The 20,500-nt window shown below is 38.5% G+C and overlaps 3 protein-coding genes across 8 annotated transcripts in view; 1 reads left to right on the plus strand and 2 right to left on the minus strand.

Moving 5' to 3' along the window:
• The first annotated feature begins 1,199 nt into the window (after positions 1 to 1,199).
• rsl24d1 (ribosomal L24 domain containing 1) lies at positions 1,200 to 6,680 on the plus strand. The gene is made up of 6 exons (XM_026919700.3): positions 1,200 to 1,359; positions 3,853 to 3,966; positions 4,102 to 4,174; positions 4,936 to 4,999; positions 5,174 to 5,259; positions 5,996 to 6,680. Exons 1-6 carry the CDS (start codon positions 1,279 to 1,281, stop codon positions 6,061 to 6,063), a joined length of 486 nt encoding a protein of 161 aa, XP_026775501.1. The 5' UTR covers positions 1,200 to 1,278; the 3' UTR covers positions 6,064 to 6,680.
• plex9.1 (PML-like exon 9.1) lies at positions 6,569 to 11,260 on the minus strand. Its single transcript, XM_026918816.3, has 3 exons — positions 11,010 to 11,260; positions 10,799 to 10,858; positions 6,569 to 8,829 (listed from the first exon to the last, which is right to left on the minus strand). Exons 1-3 carry the CDS (start codon positions 11,071 to 11,073, stop codon positions 8,309 to 8,311), a joined length of 645 nt encoding a protein of 214 aa, XP_026774617.1. The 5' UTR covers positions 11,074 to 11,260; the 3' UTR covers positions 6,569 to 8,308.
• A 671-nt stretch (positions 11,261 to 11,931) lies between these two features.
• Positions 11,932 to 20,500, minus strand: part of myo9ab (myosin IXAb) — a 95,746-nt gene continuing 87,177 nt past the window's right edge. For 5 of the 6 annotated variants that reach the window (XM_026918603.3, XM_026918604.3, XM_034307202.2 and 2 more), the window contains 4 exons: positions 20,384 to 20,437; positions 17,611 to 17,804; positions 17,347 to 17,486; positions 11,932 to 14,192 (listed from right to left, as the gene is read on the minus strand). In XM_026918603.3, the coding sequence (XP_026774404.3) occupies positions 13,780 to 14,192; positions 17,347 to 17,486; positions 17,611 to 17,804; positions 20,384 to 20,437 (801 nt within the window). In that variant the 3' untranslated portion in view covers positions 11,932 to 13,779. The remainder of the gene's footprint in view (positions 14,193 to 17,346; positions 17,487 to 17,610; positions 17,805 to 20,383; positions 20,438 to 20,500) is intronic. The other variant, XM_026918602.3, reaches the window with a different exon arrangement.

The raw sequence follows: 20,500 nt of genomic DNA on the forward strand, positions 1-20,500 counted from the left end.
GTGGTGAAACGTCCCATTAGACATGGTTTACATCCGCCTTTTATTTATTTGTTTGTTTATACATTTATTCAATTTCTTTTTTTGGCACAAATGTTACAGGTCTGTAATCTAAAACCTTTTGCTGCACAGACTCATATTCTTTTGACCACTAAGGGTCTCCAGTGTGCACTTACAGCCTGAACCATTCATCAACACAGGGAGGTGGAAAGCTTCAGCACTTCATGGAGCTTCTTCCCTCCAGCACTACTCCTGAGATTGGTCTGATGTTATTTTATTATTTTACTCCTGAGATTGGTCTGATGTTATTTTATTATTTTACTCCTGAGATTGGTCTGATGTTATTTTATTATTTTACTCCTGAGATTGGTCTGATGTTATTTTATTATTGTACTCCTGAGATTGGTCTGATGTTATTTTATTATTTTACTCCTGAGATTGGTCTGATGTTATTTTATTATTGTACTCATGAGATTGGTCTGATGTTATTTTATTATTTTACTCCTGAGATTGGTCTGATGTTATTTTATTATTGTACTCATGAGATTGGTCTGATGTTATTTTATTATTGTACTCATGAGATTGGTCTGATGTTATTTTATTATTTTACTCCTGAGATTGGTCTGATGTTATTTTATTATTTTACTCCTGAGATTGGTCTGATGTTATTTTATTATTTTACTCCTGAGATTGGTCTGATGTTATTTTATTATTTTACTCCTGAGATTGGTCTGATGTTATTTTATTATTTTACTCCTGAGATTGGTCTGATGTTATTTTATTATTTTACTCCTGAGATTGGTCTGATGTTATTTTATTATTGTACTCATGAGATTGGTCTGATGTTATTTTATTATTTTACTCCTGAGATTGGTCTGATGTTATTTTATTATTGTACTCATGAGATTGGTCTGATGTTATTTTATTATTGTACTCATGAGATTGGTCTGATGTTATTTTATTATTTTACTCCTGAGATTGGTCTGATGTTATTTTATTATTTTATTCCTGAGATTAGTTTGATGTCATTTTATTATTTTATTCCTGAGATTAGTTTGATGTCATTTTATTATTTTATTAATGCCATTTTAAAACCTCCAAAGAGTGAAGGAAGTTTTGGAGCTGAAGCTTGTGATTCCACTCCTGCGTTACAGAGGGCGGGGGAAAAAAAAAACATCAACGAGGCCCAAACGCAGGAAGTGACGCAGGACCACTTCCTTTCAGTGTCCATGTCGAAACCATAAACACATGGGCGAATAACAGAAGAATAATTAACTCAAAATGCGTATTGAAAAGTGTTATTTTTGCTCCGGACCGATCTACCCCGGACACGGGATGATGTTTATTCGCAATGACTGCAAGGTACTCTTTTATTTACTGGCTCTCGCTGTGAAACATGGAGGAATAGCTAACGGCTAGGTTTCCGTCGCGCGAGCCACGTTATTAGCTGAACAGTAACTACTGCTGTCACAACAACAAGCTGGTTTTGTGTAGTATTTATCCTGCTAGGTGTTATGATGAGCTATAGGGGCTTATCTACCCGGCTGACTGTGTAATGTAGGAGATATTATTGTCTGTAAGCCTCTTGTTTCACTGTGTGCCTTTAGCAGTCGCTGCTGTGACGTCACCACAAACTAGCTTTAAAGCATAATGGTGCGTTCAAGTGATGTCGGGAAAAATAGTATTTACGAGTTGAACGCACATGGACGCCATCACAAAGTCGTAATTACGAGTGGGGAAACTCTGGGTTTTCTCTGAGGGTCAGAGATGGGATGGTGTGTCAGTAAGAAAACATGGTGGTATCAGTGGATGCAGCGTCTGTAGCTGAGTGTAAATTAGTTGAAATTGAATGTATTTAGCAGTGATGTGTCTCTGTCAGGCTTTTTATTTACAATAAAACTAACTAATTTCCTGCACAAAATACAGTAACACTGTACAATTACGATATAGTTATTATGTAACGATAAAGTTTACAGTGGCTTCATAAATTGATTAAAAACATAAAAAAAACCACACACCTAATGCGCAGTCTTTGTTCTTCATTTTTCTAGGAGTAGAGTTTAACACGTTGCTGTATTTTGTGTAGTTAATTAAGAGAAGCTTCACCGCCATCTTGCTCAAGTGACTTGAACGCACATGACGTCATAACTACGACTTCCCAACTCGTAAATACGAATTTCCCAGCAGCACTTGAGCGCACAGATTCCGTATTCCGTCCTCTTGATCACTTAACGCTTAAAGAAACACTATAAATAATAAACTACACTTACCTGTCATGTAGTAATTTCATCAGGGATTATTGTTATTTAAGCCTTTTCAGTGAAAACCGGTTATAAAGCCCCCCGTGTTGTGATGTAGCTTAAACCTCAGTAGAGTGAAATGTGAGGAAGCAACATTCATGTCTGCATTCAGATTCACTTCTCTTATCACTTCAGATTCAAGGAAATGTAGCAGAGAGAACGGTTTTTACATGAAGATTATTAGGTGACATATCAAAGAAATACAACATTAAATAGCATTGTCTCAGTGCCTCACCACAGTCTGTTTTTTATTGGTCCAAATTTTAGTTGCTAGGGAGATTTTACATAACCAACCAATCATCACAGACTGTGTGAAGTCGTGTATTTATCTGCATAATTGCATTTTTATTTTCAGGCCAATTACACTCCTGGGCAAACAAAAAAGGGCCCAAAATGACAAAATATTAAGCTTTTAATGGTCTTAACAACAAATCATTGGTCAGGAAATCACCAAGACCTGAACAAATAGATAAAGGAAGTTAGTATGTGAGCTTTTTCCATTGATTTCTTTAAATGTTTAAGTCTTGTGGCTCTTGATGAGCTGCATCAGGTGTGGCAGATAACCAAATAATGACTAATCTTTTAAGGAAAAAAAAAAATCCCAGAAGATATTTTTTGGAAAATTTTGTACACCCAGACGTGTGTTAGTTTGAATTTTACATCAAAGAGTTTAATCATTATCATGATTTTACCTTTGCGTACAAGAAGACTGTATAAGTGAATTTCCCTGTTTCTAGCTTTTCCTCAAACAACAAATGTAAAGAGAAAATGGCGGCACAGGAGCTCTCAAGAGTGCATTTGTTTAATTCTTGCTAATTTTCTGACCAATGATTTGTTGGTAAGGCCATTTTGGGCTTGGCCCTTTGTTTTTGCCCAGGAGTGTATGTGTAAGCACTAAGTTGATTAGTGTCCAAGATTATCACCACGAACTTTCAACTAGACATCAGCAAAATTCACAAAACAATAGTAAAAAGAGATTTTATTATTATTATTATTTTGTTCATAATGTTTTCCTTACGGTTCTTGGAGTTTTGTTTAATACTAAAGGCGTAAAATGAACCACACATTGTCTTATGTTCTTGTCCTTGTCCTAACCTCAGGTTCCACACCATATGATATGATTTTGATTCTTAAGGCCATAATTCAGTATTTGAAAATACCCCTGAATCTGCTACGATATGATTTATTAGCTTCTGTGACCAGCTTTGTTCATAATCTAGGGTATGCTTACAGTTAATTCACAAATAATAATGATGTAAAGAAGGACTGGGTTAAGTATCAGAGTTAAAGGCAAATCACCTCGCTATCCTATTAAATTATTTACACATTAGTTTAAAAATATGAGTTTTTTTTTGACACACCAGTTGTATGTCCTCTTGTCAGTAATTATCGATTCATAATCATTCATAATTGGTAATAATCAATTGTTGCCTGTTTAATCAGTGCTCTGATGCAAATGGTCCAATCATCACACCCCTCGTCCTTAGGAAGCACAAAGCTGCACTCCACACAGCACTCCAACTCAGATTTGCATGGGACTTTGTTTCTCTTGTAGGTATTTAAATTTTGCAGATCAAAATGTCACAAGAACTTCAAGAAGAAGCGCAATCCAAGAAAGACCAGGTGGACCAAAGCGTTCAGAAAAGCTGCTGGCAAAGAACTGACCGTGGTATGTTGTTTTAGGCAGTACATGATATTTAATATAAGTCTCAGAGGCATGGTCCCAGAAACAGCACACACTTATTACCTGCCTTGTCATTAAACATTAAAGGTCATCCTGATCATATTGTGTATGTGTTTACAGGATAACTCGCTGGAGTTTGAAAAGCGCAGAAGTATTCCTGTTAAATACCAGAGAGAGTTATGGAACGAGACAGGTAATTATTAATGTTTATTTCACAGCACTGTTGAATTCTCGAATCTGATTGGTCAGAAGGTGTTGATTAATTGTCTATAACAGCAGCTCTGACAATAGTCCTGGCTAAAATTCACATCACAGATTTATATTAAAGCACTCAGTCTAATATGTCATCATTTCAATAGTAACAGCTTACACAGGGACTTGTACGGCAGACGCGCCACGTAATCTAAGGCAAATAATAAATGAGTTTTAAAAATGTGTTATTTAACAAAAGAAAATGTATAATTGTTTGGTATTGGGATGTTTTCTGTGAAGAGATGTAACATTTATGGAAGGAGTCTCCAGGTGCTTTGTAAAGCTGTTGCTGTAGGTTTTCTGCCGTGAGAGAGTCTTCAGCACAGAAGACATTGATTTTTGTGATTTCTTGGTAACAAGAACGACAAGCTGGGAACGATTGTTTACAGCTGTTATAATGTAAATGATAACAGGAACTAACACAGATGTTCCTCAACGTTAAATGTATCTATAAACATATACAGTATGCTATACTATAAATGTCACTTCATAATGTATAAAAAATTGTTGTGGTGTTAGAGGAATAAAACATTTCTGGACATGCTGTTATTGGAAAACAATGGTATCACACCATCCTGCTGTTTGTTATTTTCCTAGAACAGCACACCCCATCTGTTTTATTCCTCACACATTAAGTTAAATTTCTTGTGTTATCTGGCAGAGATGCATTTTGGAGTAATTGCTTGGTTTTTCTAATTACAGTGCAGGCCATGAAGAAGGTAGAGGCCATCAAACAGAAGCGACAGGCTCGCTTTATCATGAACAGGTGAGACTGTTCTCTCAGGACATGTCTGGCTTTTAAAGTCTTAATGATTATTAGAAAGTGGAATTAGAAACTAGGCTGCAAGGCATGTGAGAGGTGCTTTATTTCATAGAAATGTAAGGACACACTGCGTACAAATCTTTGTTTTGAAACAAGTTTTTATCCCTTTTTTTAAAGGCTGAAGAAGGGCAAAGAGCTGGAGAAGGCAGAAGACATCAACGAAGTCAAGAAAAATATCCACCTCATCAGAGCATCGCATGCAGGTGAGTGACGTGTGCTGTCAGTTTACACGGGCAATCAGTCAAGTCAAACAATGTGTGTATACACACTCTTAAATATAACACAGGTTTCCTGTGGACATGGATAAAGATGAGCTCCGTCTACATTAAATATGATTCAACCTTATTGACGTGACTGATATAAACCTTTACATAGAGACCTAAAGCACAGCTTTAGGTGATTAAAGCTCTTAGTTGATGAATTACATGTGAGACCATCGATAAGATTATTAGATGGAAAAATAAAAGGAAATGTTATTATTCTTATGGTGTTATTCTTTAGAATAACTAGTTAATGCATTTTAGATTTCTGACAGAATTGTTAGTCCATAAACATATATTGGAGCCTGTAAAGATTAAACGTAATTACACACTGGACTGAAATGAAAAATTAGTTTGGCACTTAAAATCATGTTTGGCACTGAAGTCTCATTTTAAGGTGGTTCTTTGATAGTTATTTAGAAAGTACGATTATCTGCTTCGCTGAATAGTCTGATACTTGTAGGACTCTGTGCTGTGAGTCATTTAAAATTATATTATGCAGTGTGGCCTTTTTTTTTCCTCCTAATTGTGTTTTGAGCAGCGATTATTCTTGTTAAATTATGGAGGTGTGCACACAGAACTGGTCTTTGTATGAAATGTGAGAGTGTAATATGTACATTTTTGAAGCACCACAGCAGCCTACTATGATGTGAACTTCACTCACTTTCTCCTTCTGTAGGGCAACCCAAAAAGCTGGAGGAGAAGATGGTACAGAAACTGGCAGAAGACGTGGAAATGGCTGATTAAATATTTCCTGGCCTGAGCTTTGGCCGAATAAGATGCTCAAGAAAATACCATTTGTTTGTAGGCCGTAGGCCTTAAAAGTGACACTCTGAAGAGAGATTACTCCTAACCTGTAACTGTCCGTAACTGCACTTCAGCTCGCAGAGCCCCCTGGATGTGGATGTTCATGGGAATCTGGGCAAGCTGAAACACCTTTATTCTAATTGCTGACAGATTTAGATTGAAATTTTGCCCAAGTTAACACTTAAATTGGCTGCCAGTCAATTGAATTGAATTTGATGTCATGCGCAGTGGCAGTGATAACACCAATTTACTGCCAGCTACATTAACAGTTTAGCTGAAGTATCTCTGAAACTCACCTTACAGCTTCTTGTTCTATTGTGGTGATAATAGAACAAGAAGTGGTGATTCTGCTTCTCGTTCATTGTGAGGATAAATCTTCCTTTTGTCAAAACAATAATTACATTTAAACAGTGTGAAGTTTGTAATAAAATACCATACCAAAATGTTTGGTAGTTCTGTTTAATGTCATGTGAAGTTATGCATTTTCATTGAACATTTAAACATCAATCAACATCATTGCTGACTTTCAATAATAAAATCTTCATTTTAGAGCTGAATACAGTCTGCTACTGGAGTTATGACAAACATGGAAGTTTGTGGTCTTGACTTGTTTGGTTTAATTGACCATAAGTTATTTTTAAGAATATAATTTGCAGAACCTGCTGCTTATCATGAAAGTAAGAATGGCTATAACTACTGACATACAGCTTTGTCATTGGAAGTGAAACTGGGAAATGAAGCTTCATGTTGACCTTCACGACGTGAGATTCATTTCAGCTGAAGGGAACATTCTGCACAAAGTAAACCTGCATGATATTTTAATCTAGATTTAAAGACATACAATTTAAAGTGTAAACAGCAATCTCTTGTACAGTATTTGTTACTTAAAAATTGGACAGTTACAGTGATCACATGATGAAAACTGTCATGAATCTTGTCTCTTGTTTACCTTCACTGTAAAGTCAGTGATTTTGACAGAAGTTAGTTGACGCTAGCTCTTTTGACCTCCATTTCAGTTTTTCCAGTTTCACACCCCAAATACACATGCTTCTTGTGCCGGAGCTCCCGACTGACTGGAAAGAGGAGGAGCTTGGTGGACAGGTAACAAGATGGACAGCTCTGTAAACATCATTTCTCCTGTTTTAATGAGCTTTGGGTGCCACGAAGACTTGAGCTTTGACTCTGAGCAGATATTTTATTCGCAGCTGCTGGAACGTGATGAGAACTTTTATAGCTATTAAAAGTTCTCATCACGTCACACTTGAAACTTGACACTTGAAAATGTCATTCAAGTTCTTGTAAAAGGAACCCATTCCTTAAGACAGTGCTAAAAAATATAAATTGAACATTTAAAAAAATTGCATTGCATTGCTGAGTGATTTTTAATTTATTTTTTAATTAAAAATGGTGGTAAAATATTTTCCCCACTCATTTATATAACCTTTTTTTTTTTTTTTTTTTTTTTTAATAAATGTGCTACTCTTTTTTTTTTTTTATGTTTACCAATTGTAGAAACAATGTCTTAACTTCTATAACTTCTAAACTAAAATCTTAGGGGAGCGGGGTTAGCTGAAACATTTATCATATTTTTGTAAATCTTATTTTTAAAAAATTAGTGTATCCCTCGCTTCAGAACAAAAGGTCCAGCGTCTTCTACCTAGGCATAGTCAAGCCAAAAGTCCAGTGGGTGGAGACAACTCAATGTGTCATGATTTGGGTCTTCACCCTTGTGCTATGATGTTTTTTTAGAAAGGTATCCATTTCTCAGGTATGTGGAATCTCTTTTGAGTTTTGCTAAATATCTTTAAAAAGTAAAATATCTTCAGATAACTGTCCATATTGTTAACTAACCAGCTTATCATTGTAAACTATTATCAACTAGATACTGATAAAAGTTTTAAAACTGATAAAAGCCTAGCCTATATTGGTTTCACTTGCATATAAAATGGACACATAATTCAAAATGTTCTCCAGATGAGGAAAATTACTTTCATACTATAAAATTTGACGTTTGATGAATTCTTTAGCACTAAGATTAAGCTGCTGTTGTTTTGCAGGCAGAGAATGCTATTGAGTATGTGAGGACTGAGTGTCACCACTATAGTGTGTTGCTGATTGAAGCAATTGAGAGTGATACAACTGATCCCATTTATAATTGACCCACTCTCCCCTGAGCTTATTTGGGCTATAAGATGAACTTGTGCTTATTTACCAGGTCTGTGCTTGGCCTCCAGACGCTATAGAGCTCCTGGAGAGCTCGCACATCCTCAGTAGCGTCATGAGCTCCATAGGTTTTTTGGAGGAAATGCTGGACCAGGAAGGGCTGAGAATATTTCTGGAGTATAAACATCTCCCTACTGAGCAGCAATGTATCCAGGTAACCTGACACCACATCCTGAAACTCCTCCAGCAGAGAAAACTCACTCAGGATTCGCAGCAGAATAGGACAGTCAAACCGTTTACAGTTGTGACCCACCAGAACTGGTCTGCTGAAGCTTTTAAGGAAGGAGATGAACAAATTGAGAGCCTTTCTTAATGGGACCGTTTGCACTGGCTGTTCATGTAGGAGCAGTTTCTGCCTGCGTGTGGTCAGGCCTGTAACTCTGGAAGCACCATAGTCTATAGGGCACCGAGGGAAAATGTAGACATTAAAGATCTTCTCTCCACTGATGGCTGATAGCTGAACTATATCACATGCAGAGATGTCTGGAAAGAGATTTAAAGTTCAAAGTCATTCAAATTTTATACACATTTACATTTAATCATTTTGCAGACGTTTTTTTTTATCCACATGGACTCACAAAATTTCTTGTCAAGATATGTTGGTCATTTTTTAATAAATTGAAGCCACAAGTTAAAGTGCTTGACCTACTACTTGTACATTTAGGTTCAGATCCCTAATACGCAAGCCACAGGTGACAGTGGTAAGTAAAATCTCCCTGAGATGATGAAAAAAATTTGAGAGGAACCAGACTCAAAAGGTAACATCCTCTTCTGGGTGACTGGCTGTTATAACTTCCACTCTTCTCGGAAGGCTTTTCACTAAATTTTGGAGTGTGGCTGTGGGGATTTGCCCATTCAGCCGCAAGAGCATTAATGATGTTGGGTGAGGAGGCCTGGCGTGCAGTCAGCGTTCCAGTTCATCCCAAAGGTGTTCAGTGGGGTTGAGCTCAGGGTTCTGTGCAGGACACTCGAATTCTTCCACCCAACCTTAGCAAACCATGTCTTCACGGACCTCGCCTTGTGCACAAAAACCTTTGGCCATATAGTGTTTCTTGGGATGCGCACAGGACAGTCTTTATGATTACAGCAAAACAACACAAAATATTAACACACACCCTAATTTGTGGCCCCTTATTAAAAATAGCCACCATGTCACCCCAGAGCGCTGTACTATTGCTCTACATACATGTGTTACTGTCAAATTAAATAATGCTGAATGTTTACTCTCAGAACAAAGCACTTCTGTCACTCTCATAGCATTTAATAAGTACATATTTTAAAGCGGCAGTACAGTGGGATAGCAGGTAGCCTTGTTGCGACACAGCTCCAGGGTACCTGGTTTATTCCTGAGCTCGTGTTACTGTCTGTGTGGACTTTCACATGTTCTCCATGTATCCATGTGGGTTTCCTTTGGATTCTCTGGCTTCCTCCTACCTCTCCAAAAACGCTGGTAGATGTTTTTGGTTATACTAAATCACCATAGGTTTGAATGAGTGTGTGAATGTGTGTGATGGTGTCCTGTGATGGATGTATTCCTCACGCCTAGTGTTACCGGGATAGGCTCAGGATCAATCTGACCAAGATAAAGCAGTTACGGAAACTGAGTGGATAAGACCTTTACTTTGATCCCTCAGCAGCACGTAATCACATGAACATATCTGTAACACTATCAGAATTCCACTTATAATTAACCAGACCTGTTGTCCCTGTGTAATCTGGTGATTATTGTCAGTGTTAACTGTATGTAAGGTTATTCAACCTGGAATCAAACGCAAATAAAGTACTCTCATGTGACTGCTTAGGCAACTTGCCCACAGCTCTGTCTCACTGCAGTGCTCTGCTCACATGAGCTCCTATTTAAAATCATGACTCCTAATAGGTCTACTGCTGCTTCACTATTTCTTGCCTGGCAAGTAAATCTACAAACTAAAACTATACATGCCTACCGACAAGTGTCATACCTGATCACATGCAAACCCCCTACACACACACACACACACACACATACACACAATGTTTTTGTTTGTTTAATGTTTATTGTGAGCTTTTAAAGCAGTATCTGAAAGCTTAGTGTGGGGTATCAGGGGTTAAACACTGCTGTGGACAGAGTGGTGTTCCTGCTGCGTCATCAAATGTCTCGTGAATAGAACTTGATAATCCAGGAAGTCCAAACACACACACACACTGAGCGCGAGCACAACTACGGTAGCTCAGAAGTTGTGACAAAAACCTCACAAGTTGTGTTCAAGTGCTTTGTCGTAATTTCGAAATAACGACGTAATGTCTTGAAATAACGAGTTATTACGTCAAAATAATGACATATTAAGTGGAACTAAGCACATATAGCACGTGCAAGGCTTCCGTACAAAACAAATGACAGGATAAATATTTCATTTAAATAAATAATAATGAAAAACAATCTGAAATCTGCGTTTATATTCATTCGACTTACTTAGGCCTGTAGTTTCCAGATCAAAAAACACCAGTGTTTCTTCGTCTCCATGAGTAACACCTGTAAACATGATTCATTAGTTTCCTCTACATTTTCCTGTCAGCTTTCATAACAGCAAACTTCCATCCGAGTTCATATAGACTGCCCTGGACTTCACTTTAAAGCCACAGTACATACATAAAGGCTATCCATAAGAAGAGTGCTACTGTACCATGGGTGTGCCTGGAGAAGAGTCTCTGGAACACAGTGAACGGGTGAAACCACAAAAAACACATGATCAACACGCAAAACTGCTCACTGTCGAAGATCTTCAGTCGGTGTCTGGTGCCTGGTGTGTGGTGTGCTCACACCATCTCTGCACTTTCCATCTGCTTCAGACCTGACAAATCTGAGAGGAATGTAACTGCGTTCACACAGCTCGAGCAGATCAGTGAACCTCGCCCAGAATAAAAGCCTGAACATGCACTGAGAGAGAGAGAGAGAGAGAGAGACGGAAACTCTGGCTTTATACTTCAGTGGTACCTAATTACATAAAGACTCAAGCAAAGGCTGCAAAAGGCAAGAAAAATATCTTGTTTTTAAAAATAAAAAAATGGCTTTCAGGATAAAAGTTATGTGTAAGGATACATCTGAGAAGGCACAAGCACAAGAGATGTACCGAAAAGCCATCATGCATTGGGAGATGTACTGAACAGCCATCACATATTTAGAGATGTACTGAAGAACCATCACGTATTTAGAGATGTACTGAAGAACTATCACGTATTTAGAGATGTACTGAAGAACTATCACGTATTTAGAGATGTACTGAAGAACTATCACGTATTTAGAGATGTACTGAAGAACTATCACATATTTAGAGATGTACTGAAAAGCTGTCATATCAGGAGATGTACTGAAAAGCAATCACATATTAAGAGATGCACTAAAAAAAACTCATCATATCCTGTTCTGCACTAAGAACCTTAATTACACTCAAGTGGTAAATGGACTGTACTTTCTTGTATTACTTATTGGACTTCCTGTCTTTTAACAGATAAGTCTGTGTGTGGAAGCATGGCAGTGTTTTCTATTCTCAGTCCATTCATTTCATTTACAAAGATGTTTTATTTCCCCTTTTAAGAGACAATGTGTTCATCAACAATTTTTTTTAATAAGTGGGTTTTCATTATATTCTTTTTACATCCATAAACAGATTTGTCCATTAAGGAAATAATACACAAATTGCACAATCGGCAATAATAATAATAATAATAATAATAATAATGTTTGGAAAAATAATTAATGCACACACTGATTTCTTCAAACCCAGAGTCACAAACAGGATAATATATCCATTTAAAACAGTGTTGTTTGTGACCTACACTCCACATGGTTTTGAAATACAGAAATGTTTAAAAAAAATAAAAATAAAAAATAATCAGAGTGAAGCGTGCTTTCCAGTGGTCAGTACATTCACTTACAACAAACATGCCATTTCTCTTGTTCCTTTGCCCAGATCTGTAAAGTTGGAGATGAAACATACCAATGTTATGTCCATATTTCAGACAAAGGCCAAACAGACACAGAAGATCATATGGCAAGACTACAACTCTCTAACCGTTTAAAAACTGCTTGGAACGGAAGGAAAGAAAAGTTTTCAATAAAAGACATAGCTGCATACTGCTTGACCAATTCCACCATAGTGAAGTTTATACAGGCATCACACAGATTATATGAGTTAATTGTAACCAGACACATTCAAGAGTAAACGATTTCAATTGAACCCTTTTCTGGGTGATGATGCTAATATTCATTAAATACACTAGAGTATATACTGTGAAGTGACTGATCAAGTGTGCTTGTATATGAGTACTTGATCATTCTGGTTAAATGGCTTTGTGGCTTAATGTTCTGTTTACTACTGTAAACAGTATGAGGCTCAGATGTGTATGACAATTATGAGTGGACTGTACTTACAGACTCTAACCATACTGCTGGGAAAATAGTTCCCTTTTTATAGAGAGGACACAGTACAGTCTACACAGTACAGACACAAGCAAAGGCTGCAGAAGGCATGAAAAAAAATCTTGTTTTTAAAAATAAAAATAGCTCTCAGGACAAAATTAATGTATACCAAGATACAAAAGAGAAGGCGCATTGAAACAATATATTAGAAACCATATTTAAAGCAAACATAATAACATAAGCGAGATAAGGTAAAAATATTTCAAGTCTTGATTTGGTCACAATGAATGCAGATTAAACACAAAAAGAGGAAACATAGAAGAAGACGTGTTATCTGGTCGTATTCCAACACAATATGGCTATGAATGGAAATAGCTACATCATGGCTGTTCTGATCATCTGTCATTTTGTCCTCTCTAGTGATACTTTTCTTTTAAAAGAAAAAAAGTGACTCAAACGCAAAACCAAGCAAACAAGCTTACGAGACATATTTGTCACAAACGCATGTAAAAAATACACATACCATTGCAAAAAATTCAAGACAAGTAAACACTTTTCACATGGACCATCCAGCAGCGCTGCATTGTTTTATGTACAATGATTCTTTTCCATTGGAGTAATACAATAATATTATCTTACATATTTAATACATTATCAATGTCTGATGTACTGACATCTCATTATGGTGAAAAAAAAAAAAAAAAAATGCTAGCAAAGCACTATGCAGTCTGTTGAAGCCGGATGACTTCGGATTGGCTCAGTTTTGTAAACATGAAGATGGACAGGTAAAAGTGAAGCAGGGAGAATAGGACCAGTCCAGCAGGTCCACTCTACAGCAGGGTGCATCATGTGCATGTCAGGGTTTAGCTTTGGCAGGTTCATTTTCAGCATACCTCTTCTTTCTTATCCCTCCACATTCTCTACCTTGCAAGCTAAAACCTACTGTCCATTAGTAGGCTCCCTCTATTTTTATAGGTCTCAGCTCTGTTCTGAGGAAAGCAGAGCTCTGACACTAACAGGTCTCACTCTCCTTTTTACACCATAAACTCTTTACTGCCGTATAGCACCAGAGGCTGCACAGGGCTGAAATCAGTGTCTCTCCTCCTCCCTCCACCTTCTCCAGGATCTCTGGGTTTGGGTGGGCAGCTCCGGTTGCCTCTGCTCCTGGGCCGTGTTTTCTCTGAACTAGAAGAACAACGGGTGGTTAACGTGGCCGTCTCCAATTCCTCCTGCTCAGGAAAGAGGTGCTGCCCGTGTTCTGAGGAGGAGGGGGAAGAGAAGAGAGGGCCAGAGGAGGACGAGCGGAAACGGTAGTGAGGAGTGGATGAGCTGGAGGAGAGAGAGGCAACGGCCGAGTCTACTGAATCCAGGGATTCAGGCTGGCGGCGTAAAGCTCGTCTGCTTTTGGACTCTGACTTACGGGAACGAATGCTGGAGCAGCTTTTCTCTGAAAAGGAGATGTAGAAGGCAGTTTCATGTAAGAACAAGTATCAGGCCAATACACAGAAAACACCACAGTCACTTAGTTACCTATTAGTCACTTAGTTACCTATTAGTTACTATTGTGTGATGGATAGGTAATAACTACGTAGAAATTACACTTGATCTTATTTAAAGTTCTCAAAGTTGGTGGACTAGTTTTCCATGCATATACTACTCCTTGTGCTTAATCTTGAAGCTCTTCCAAGTGACAGTGCTACAATAATTGGCATATTATTGTCCTGGAAATGGGCTTTTTAGACCTTGCCCAAGGAATGTTCACAAAAGTAATATCTTTTGTCTTAGTCTCCATCTGGCTAAATGTTAACCTAAAAAGTTAGCAGATTCATTTCTGCGGCATATCTTTGGTTAGCTTACACATTAAGGTGTGTTGTTTTTATCCTAACTAACGTGTCAAGGCAGGATTCTTATCCTGTGATTGAACATGTCTATGCTGATGGGAGCGGTCTCTTCCAGGATGACGATGTCCCAATCCACAAAGCATGAGGGCTCACTGAATGTTTTGATGAGTATAAAAATTATGTAAAATCATATGCCATGGCCTTCACAGTCACCAAACCTGAACATCTTTTGAACTAAGGTGTTAAGACAGTGCTCTCTACCACCATCATCAAAACACCAATGGCGGGAATATCTTTCAGAAGAACAGTATTTTCCCTCAGTGCAGTCCCAGAGAATCTATGCAAAGGCACAATGAAGCTCTTCTGTGGCTGATGGTGGCCCAAAACCTTACTAAGACACTTTGCTGTTTTTTTCCCCCCTTTTGTATTTCATCTCTATCCTGATTGGTTAGCTCTTTGGATTTGCTGCATAACAGGTTAAATCTGTGGCAGTTTCCTTCCCCCCAACACAACTGCCACTATTTAGATTGCAAAGGTCCTTCTACAGCTTCATTGTATGCTGAGAAATTTAAGAAATGTGTGAAGGAATGGGTTCATGGTTTGTTGGACAAGGACAAATCCTTTAAACTCTTAAGGTGTATCTTGCAGTCTTTTCTGCAGGTCATGTTTCACAGGACTTCAGCTTGCCTACAGATGATCAGTGGCAAAAATATTTTGTGCCGACAAATCCACTGATTCATTGTGGAGAGAGCTGTGCTCCTCTGCTTACAGGCAATGTCACACATTGCTTGGATGAGATACCTTGACAATGTGCTCAAAGTTCACTCAAATTAAACTCTAACATAGTTAACGATGACCTTTCCAAAGCACATCCAATAAGATGAGCCCTCAGGTGTGACATAGCAAAGACACTTTTCCCCCCAACTTCTCCAAAGGATGACCAAAGCCAGAATCTTTTTTTTTGTCTGATTAAGGTACCTGCTGGATTTAGAAACATGCAAAATGGGCTAGCCTTATGAATGAATGATGTTTTCAAAAATGTCTTGTTGACATGTCACCGCTTCAACCTCATGTTAATAATGTTTATCATTTGTACAGTGCACCTACCTTCACAGTGAGTGACATGCAAAACAGTAGTCACGTTTACATGGACACTTTTTGTTTTAATCGGAATGAAATCAATCAGATTGATTAATCCGATCGCAGTGTTTACAAGAACGCTGAATAAAGTAATCGGGTTGATATGCACGTTTACATGACAGAATCTTCTGACATGCGCACAGTGCACGATTACACGTTTCCAGCCGTTCCAACACTCAGATACTAGCAGCCACTCTCTTGCCATTGCTTCGTTTTTTCGTTTTAAAAAGCAGACTTAACATTTGCCTATTTCAGCTGCTAATTAGAAGACGCGAGCGCGTGATGTTTTGTGCGGTGCTGCGTGTATTTATCAAGCAATTAAAATGCCCCTTCCCGAGCCCAGAACAAGGCGTCTGTGGATGAGGGTCTGAAGCAAGGACTGGTGGGACAACGTCGTCTTGCACCACTTCACAGACGAGGAGTGGAAGGAGAATTTTAGGATGACACGACAGTCATTTATGACACTATGCTCCATGGTGGAGGGGAACATGGCACCTGGTGAGGCTACGGTCAGAGCCCCAATACCGCTGACAGCCGTGCGTCATACGTCATTACGTGTTTGTACGTCATTGCACATGCGCAGAACTATCTGGTTTCATTTTCAACCCGATGAAGTGTTTATATGTCCTCTCCATCGGATTAGAAAAGGTTTAAACCACCCCTTACGATCCGAATGAAATTTTAATCGGTTTTGGCCAATTCATTCCGATTGACGTGTTTACATGTGACTTTTTAGATCTGATTGTGCTTCTAGTCCAATTACGATCGGATTACTAGTGTCCATGTAAACGTAGCTACTGACTAAGCGGCCTTTGCCAGTCTATGCCCCCTTGTGAGCCAATTTATGAAGTGCACACATCATTTGCATTCAGCATATATGTATTTGCTTCCGCCATGGGATCTATCTCATGGGATCTATCCCATGATAAGATTAGACAATTCTTCCACTGACCTCTTGCATCTACTAAGTGAGCGAGCGAGTTTCATGCATTCCCTTGTAAATGCGCTTAAGCTTGGGTCATATCAGGGTTACTTATGACCCAACACTGCTTTCTCTCTGTTAACAGATTGAATTATCTCATCATATCTCCTTTCATAAGCATGGGGAAAAGAAAGCTTGAGAATGCAATTGGGGGGGGGTCACAGCAGATGATATTTTAGGGCAGGTCTACCATGTCAATGCTGTAGACAGATGTGGTGTCTTTGTTGTTTCTGTGTCCAGGGGTTTCTAGTGAGATACCTTTATCTTTTATCAGAGAACCAGGGCTTCCCTCTGTAACTAAAGTAATGCTAATTTAGTAAGTAATGCTAATTTTGATTCAGTACATTTGTGCAAAGCCGTCCTGTTCTTTTTTGTTTTGTTTGTTTTCTTTTTTTTTTTTATTTTACTTCACTGCCATCTAGTGTCCACTACTTCTACATACAACTATACAGGTAAGGCAAACAAGAGTAAGTTCACAACAGACCACAAAAAATCTAATAAAACCAGTTGTATTAGTGAATTGGAATTAAATAGCAGTTATCTGTAAGTCATTCAATCAATAAATCATGAAAACAGCATTAGTCCATTTGACTGCACAGTTACAACAGTTTAGTTGTATAGCTGAACACTTGAGTTACCCCAGGCCTCTGTTGCTCCTTCCTGTTCCGCTATTAGGTTTTCTGAGCTGTCTGCTGTTCCTATAGAAGCCTCAGATTCCAGCAGCTCATCATCAGATGTCCGTGGCTCCAATGCCAACATTTCAAATGTCAGCTCCTCCCTATAAAGTCACAAATAGAGGAATGTTAGAACCAAAGGATATACAATATAAGCAGACTTTTAAAGAAAATAAGGGTACAGTCTGAAGGCTAAAGAGAAATAGGGAGAGACAGAGGGATACTGACTTCTCTTTCTGTAAGTTTTCTATTTGCTGAGAAAGCACTTTTTCTTCTTGCTGCATTGCTGCCTGTTGCTGTTCGCTCAGGCCTGACTCCGCCCTATCTTCATTTGGTCCATCTCCCTCGGTGATCACAGGTGACAGTGGGCTTGTGGGTGAAGGCGGCGTGAGGGGACTGCTTTTAGAAAACCGAATTTTACTCTGATGGAATGAGAGAAAGGGGGAGGGAGAAAGAGAAAGAGACATGGAAAGAAGGAGAGAAGGCCAAAGAGAAAGTGCATATTAAGTGTACGTGGTCAACAGATCCTACAGGTAAAAATGGACAGCTGAAAGTACTACATATATCAGTTAATACTAGTAACCCTTCTAAAATATTAAATATATTTTGCAAATCAAAAAGGAGTGAAAGTACAGTTGGATTCATCGAAGTATTTAGGCAGTCAGTAGCCTGAATGGAAACGTAACACGAACCTTTGCCATGTGATTTTTTTTTCCAAACAAATCCCTCTTCAAATTTCAAACTTGAATTTTGAAGTATTCACTAATAAGGGTTACACTAGAGCTAAGTTGTGTTCAGATCTGCAGAAAGCACAACACTAAGCAAAGGCAGCCCTACAGACAATCTTTACTTTTTGAATGCACTGGACTGTATATTATTAAGCTGAGAAGCCAATGTGTGAAAAGCAATAAGCAAACAAATGAACGAACTAGTAACATCAGAGCAGCATGCACACTATCCTATAGAAAGTATTACAAAGCTGGATAAGCTAGTGGTAAGTGGTTCCATCTTAGCATAGCAGTGAGCTGAGCACAACTTTGTTTAGTTACAGGTTACACAGATTAAACCAAGACTGTGATTTTAGTTCAGGGAAAGAGTTGTTATAATTCCTGTTACTCAAACAAACGAAGTCACTTAATTACGAGGACACTGAAAAAAATCACAGTCAAATTAGAAAAAGATCAATAATTCAGATGTGATTGATGTGTAGACTTTCAGCTACAAGATGTGATTGATGTGTAGACTTTCAGCTTTAATTCAAGCGGTTTAACAAAAATATTGTATTAACCGTTTAGGAATTACAGCCATTTTTTTTTTTTTACATAGTCCCTCGATTTTCATAGGCTCAAAAGTAATTGGACAGACTAACATAATTATAAATATAAGGATTATTTATAATGCTTGGGTGCAAATCCTTTGCAGTCAATGACTGCCTGCAGTCTGGAACCCATGGACATCACCAAATGCTGTGTTTCCTCCCTTGAGATGCTTTGCCAGGCTTTTACTGCAGCAGCCTTCAGTTGCTGCTTGTTTGTGGGTCTTTCTGCCTTCAGTTTTGTCTTCAGTAAGTGAAAAGCATGCTCAATCGGGAAGCGGCCAGGTGACTGACTCTTCAGAATTCATCCTGCTACTTCTATCAGCAGTCACATCATCAGTAAACACCAGTGACCCTGTTTCATTGGCAGCCATACATGACCATGCCATAACACTGCCTCCTTTTTGACAGATGATGTGGTATTGCTTTGGATCATGAACCCTTCCTTTCCTTCTCCATCCTCTTCTCTTCCCATCATTCTGGTACAAGTCAATCCTGGCTGTCCAAAACATCATGTTCTTGAACTGGACAGGCTTTTTTTTTTTTTTTTTAAGATGTTTTCTAGCGGTCTAATCTTGCCTTTCTTGAGTGTTACCAGTGGTATGCATCTTGTGGTAAACCCTCTGTATTGTAGACTTTGACAATGATATGTCTACCTCCTTGAGAGTGTTCTTGACTTGGCTAGATGTTGTGAAGGGGTTTTTATTCACCAAGGAAAGAATTCTGAAATCACCCACTTTAGCTGTCTTCCGTGGTCTTCCAGGCCTTCTGGTGATGCTGAGCTCTCCAGCACTGGTACACTGGTACACTCTTCTTTTTAAGAGTTGACCAGAATGTTGATTTGGCCACTCTTAATGTTTCTGCTATCTCTCTGATAGGTCTGTTTTGTTTTTTCAGCCTAATGATTCACTTGTATCTTCACCTCTTTGGACCGCATAGTGAGAGTTCCTATGAACTGCTACCAAATGCAAATTCAACACTTGGAGTCAACTCCAGACCTTTTATATCCTTAATCTGTCATGATAATGAGGAAACAGGCAACATCTGGCCATGAAACTGATCATCAGTCAATTGTCCAATTACTTTTGAGCCTGTGAAAATGGAGGGATTCTGTAAAAAATGGCTGTAATTCCTAAATAGTTAAAGCAATATTTTTGTTAAACCCCTTGAATTAAAGCTGAAAGTCTACACTTCAATCACATCTTGATTGCTTCATTTCAAATCATTTGTGGTGGTGTACAGAGGCAAAATTACCAAAACTGTGTCAATGTTCAAATACTTATGGACCCGACTGTATTATAGTTGTCACGACAATGGGCGCGGTCTGATTGACACATTTTTGGAATTTCCAAACAGCAGAGGAACATGTATGGATACCTCAGGGTGAATGCACAGCTATCTTGCTAGCCCATAAATCCAGCTTTGTAATTAACCTTACGGCTGCAAGACAAACCATGTGGACAAGAACAATCAGCCTGCTCAGACAGTGCCTACAGGACAAAAGACTATCAGTTTATTACATATCCATCTACTTAAATTAACAACCAGCTAATGCACCATTTTCAATCTTCACATTTCCTACAGAGCAAACAGGTGACAAGACGAAGAAGGACTGACAATGCTACACTGATGCTGATTACAAGGACTACACAGCATTAAGAGATTACAGTGCTCAATCATACATACCGAGGTGGCAGTTCGGCTCATGCTCATAAACCTAACAGCGATTAGTACTGGTTTCTGAAGGAGGGTAAGTGAGGGGAAGAGGGGAGAAAGGGGTTATTGGGATGGGAACTTCTCCAA

This window comes from Pangasianodon hypophthalmus, chromosome 9, assembly GCF_027358585.1.
Source record: "Pangasianodon hypophthalmus isolate fPanHyp1 chromosome 9, fPanHyp1.pri, whole genome shotgun sequence".
NCBI lineage: Eukaryota > Metazoa > Chordata > Actinopteri > Siluriformes > Pangasiidae > Pangasianodon > Pangasianodon hypophthalmus.

What these genes read in the sequence shown, in the direction of transcription:
- plex9.1 (XM_026918816.3), bottom strand. Translation starts at nt 11,073, where the DNA reads ATGTGTTTTTTGTGGTTTCACCCGTTCACTGTGTTCCAGAGACTCTTC. An exon ending in CTTCTCCAGGCACACCCATG is followed by an intron (nt 10,859 to 11,009) that starts GTACAGTAGCAC and finishes TCATGTTTACAG; the next exon opens with GTGTTACTCATGGAGACGAA. An exon ending in TCTGGAAACTACAGGCCTAA is followed by an intron (nt 8,830 to 10,798) that starts GTAAGTCGAATG and finishes ATCTCTTTCCAG; the next exon opens with ACATCTCTGCATGTGATATA.
- rsl24d1 (XM_026919700.3), top strand. Translation starts at nt 1,279, where the DNA reads ATGCGTATTGAAAAGTGTTATTTTTGCTCCGGACCGATCTACCCCGGA. An exon ending in AGAGTTATGGAACGAGACAG is followed by an intron (nt 4,175 to 4,935) that starts GTAATTATTAAT and finishes TTCTAATTACAG; the next exon opens with TGCAGGCCATGAAGAAGGTA. An exon ending in CATCAGAGCATCGCATGCAG is followed by an intron (nt 5,260 to 5,995) that starts GTGAGTGACGTG and finishes CTCCTTCTGTAG; the next exon opens with GGCAACCCAAAAAGCTGGAG.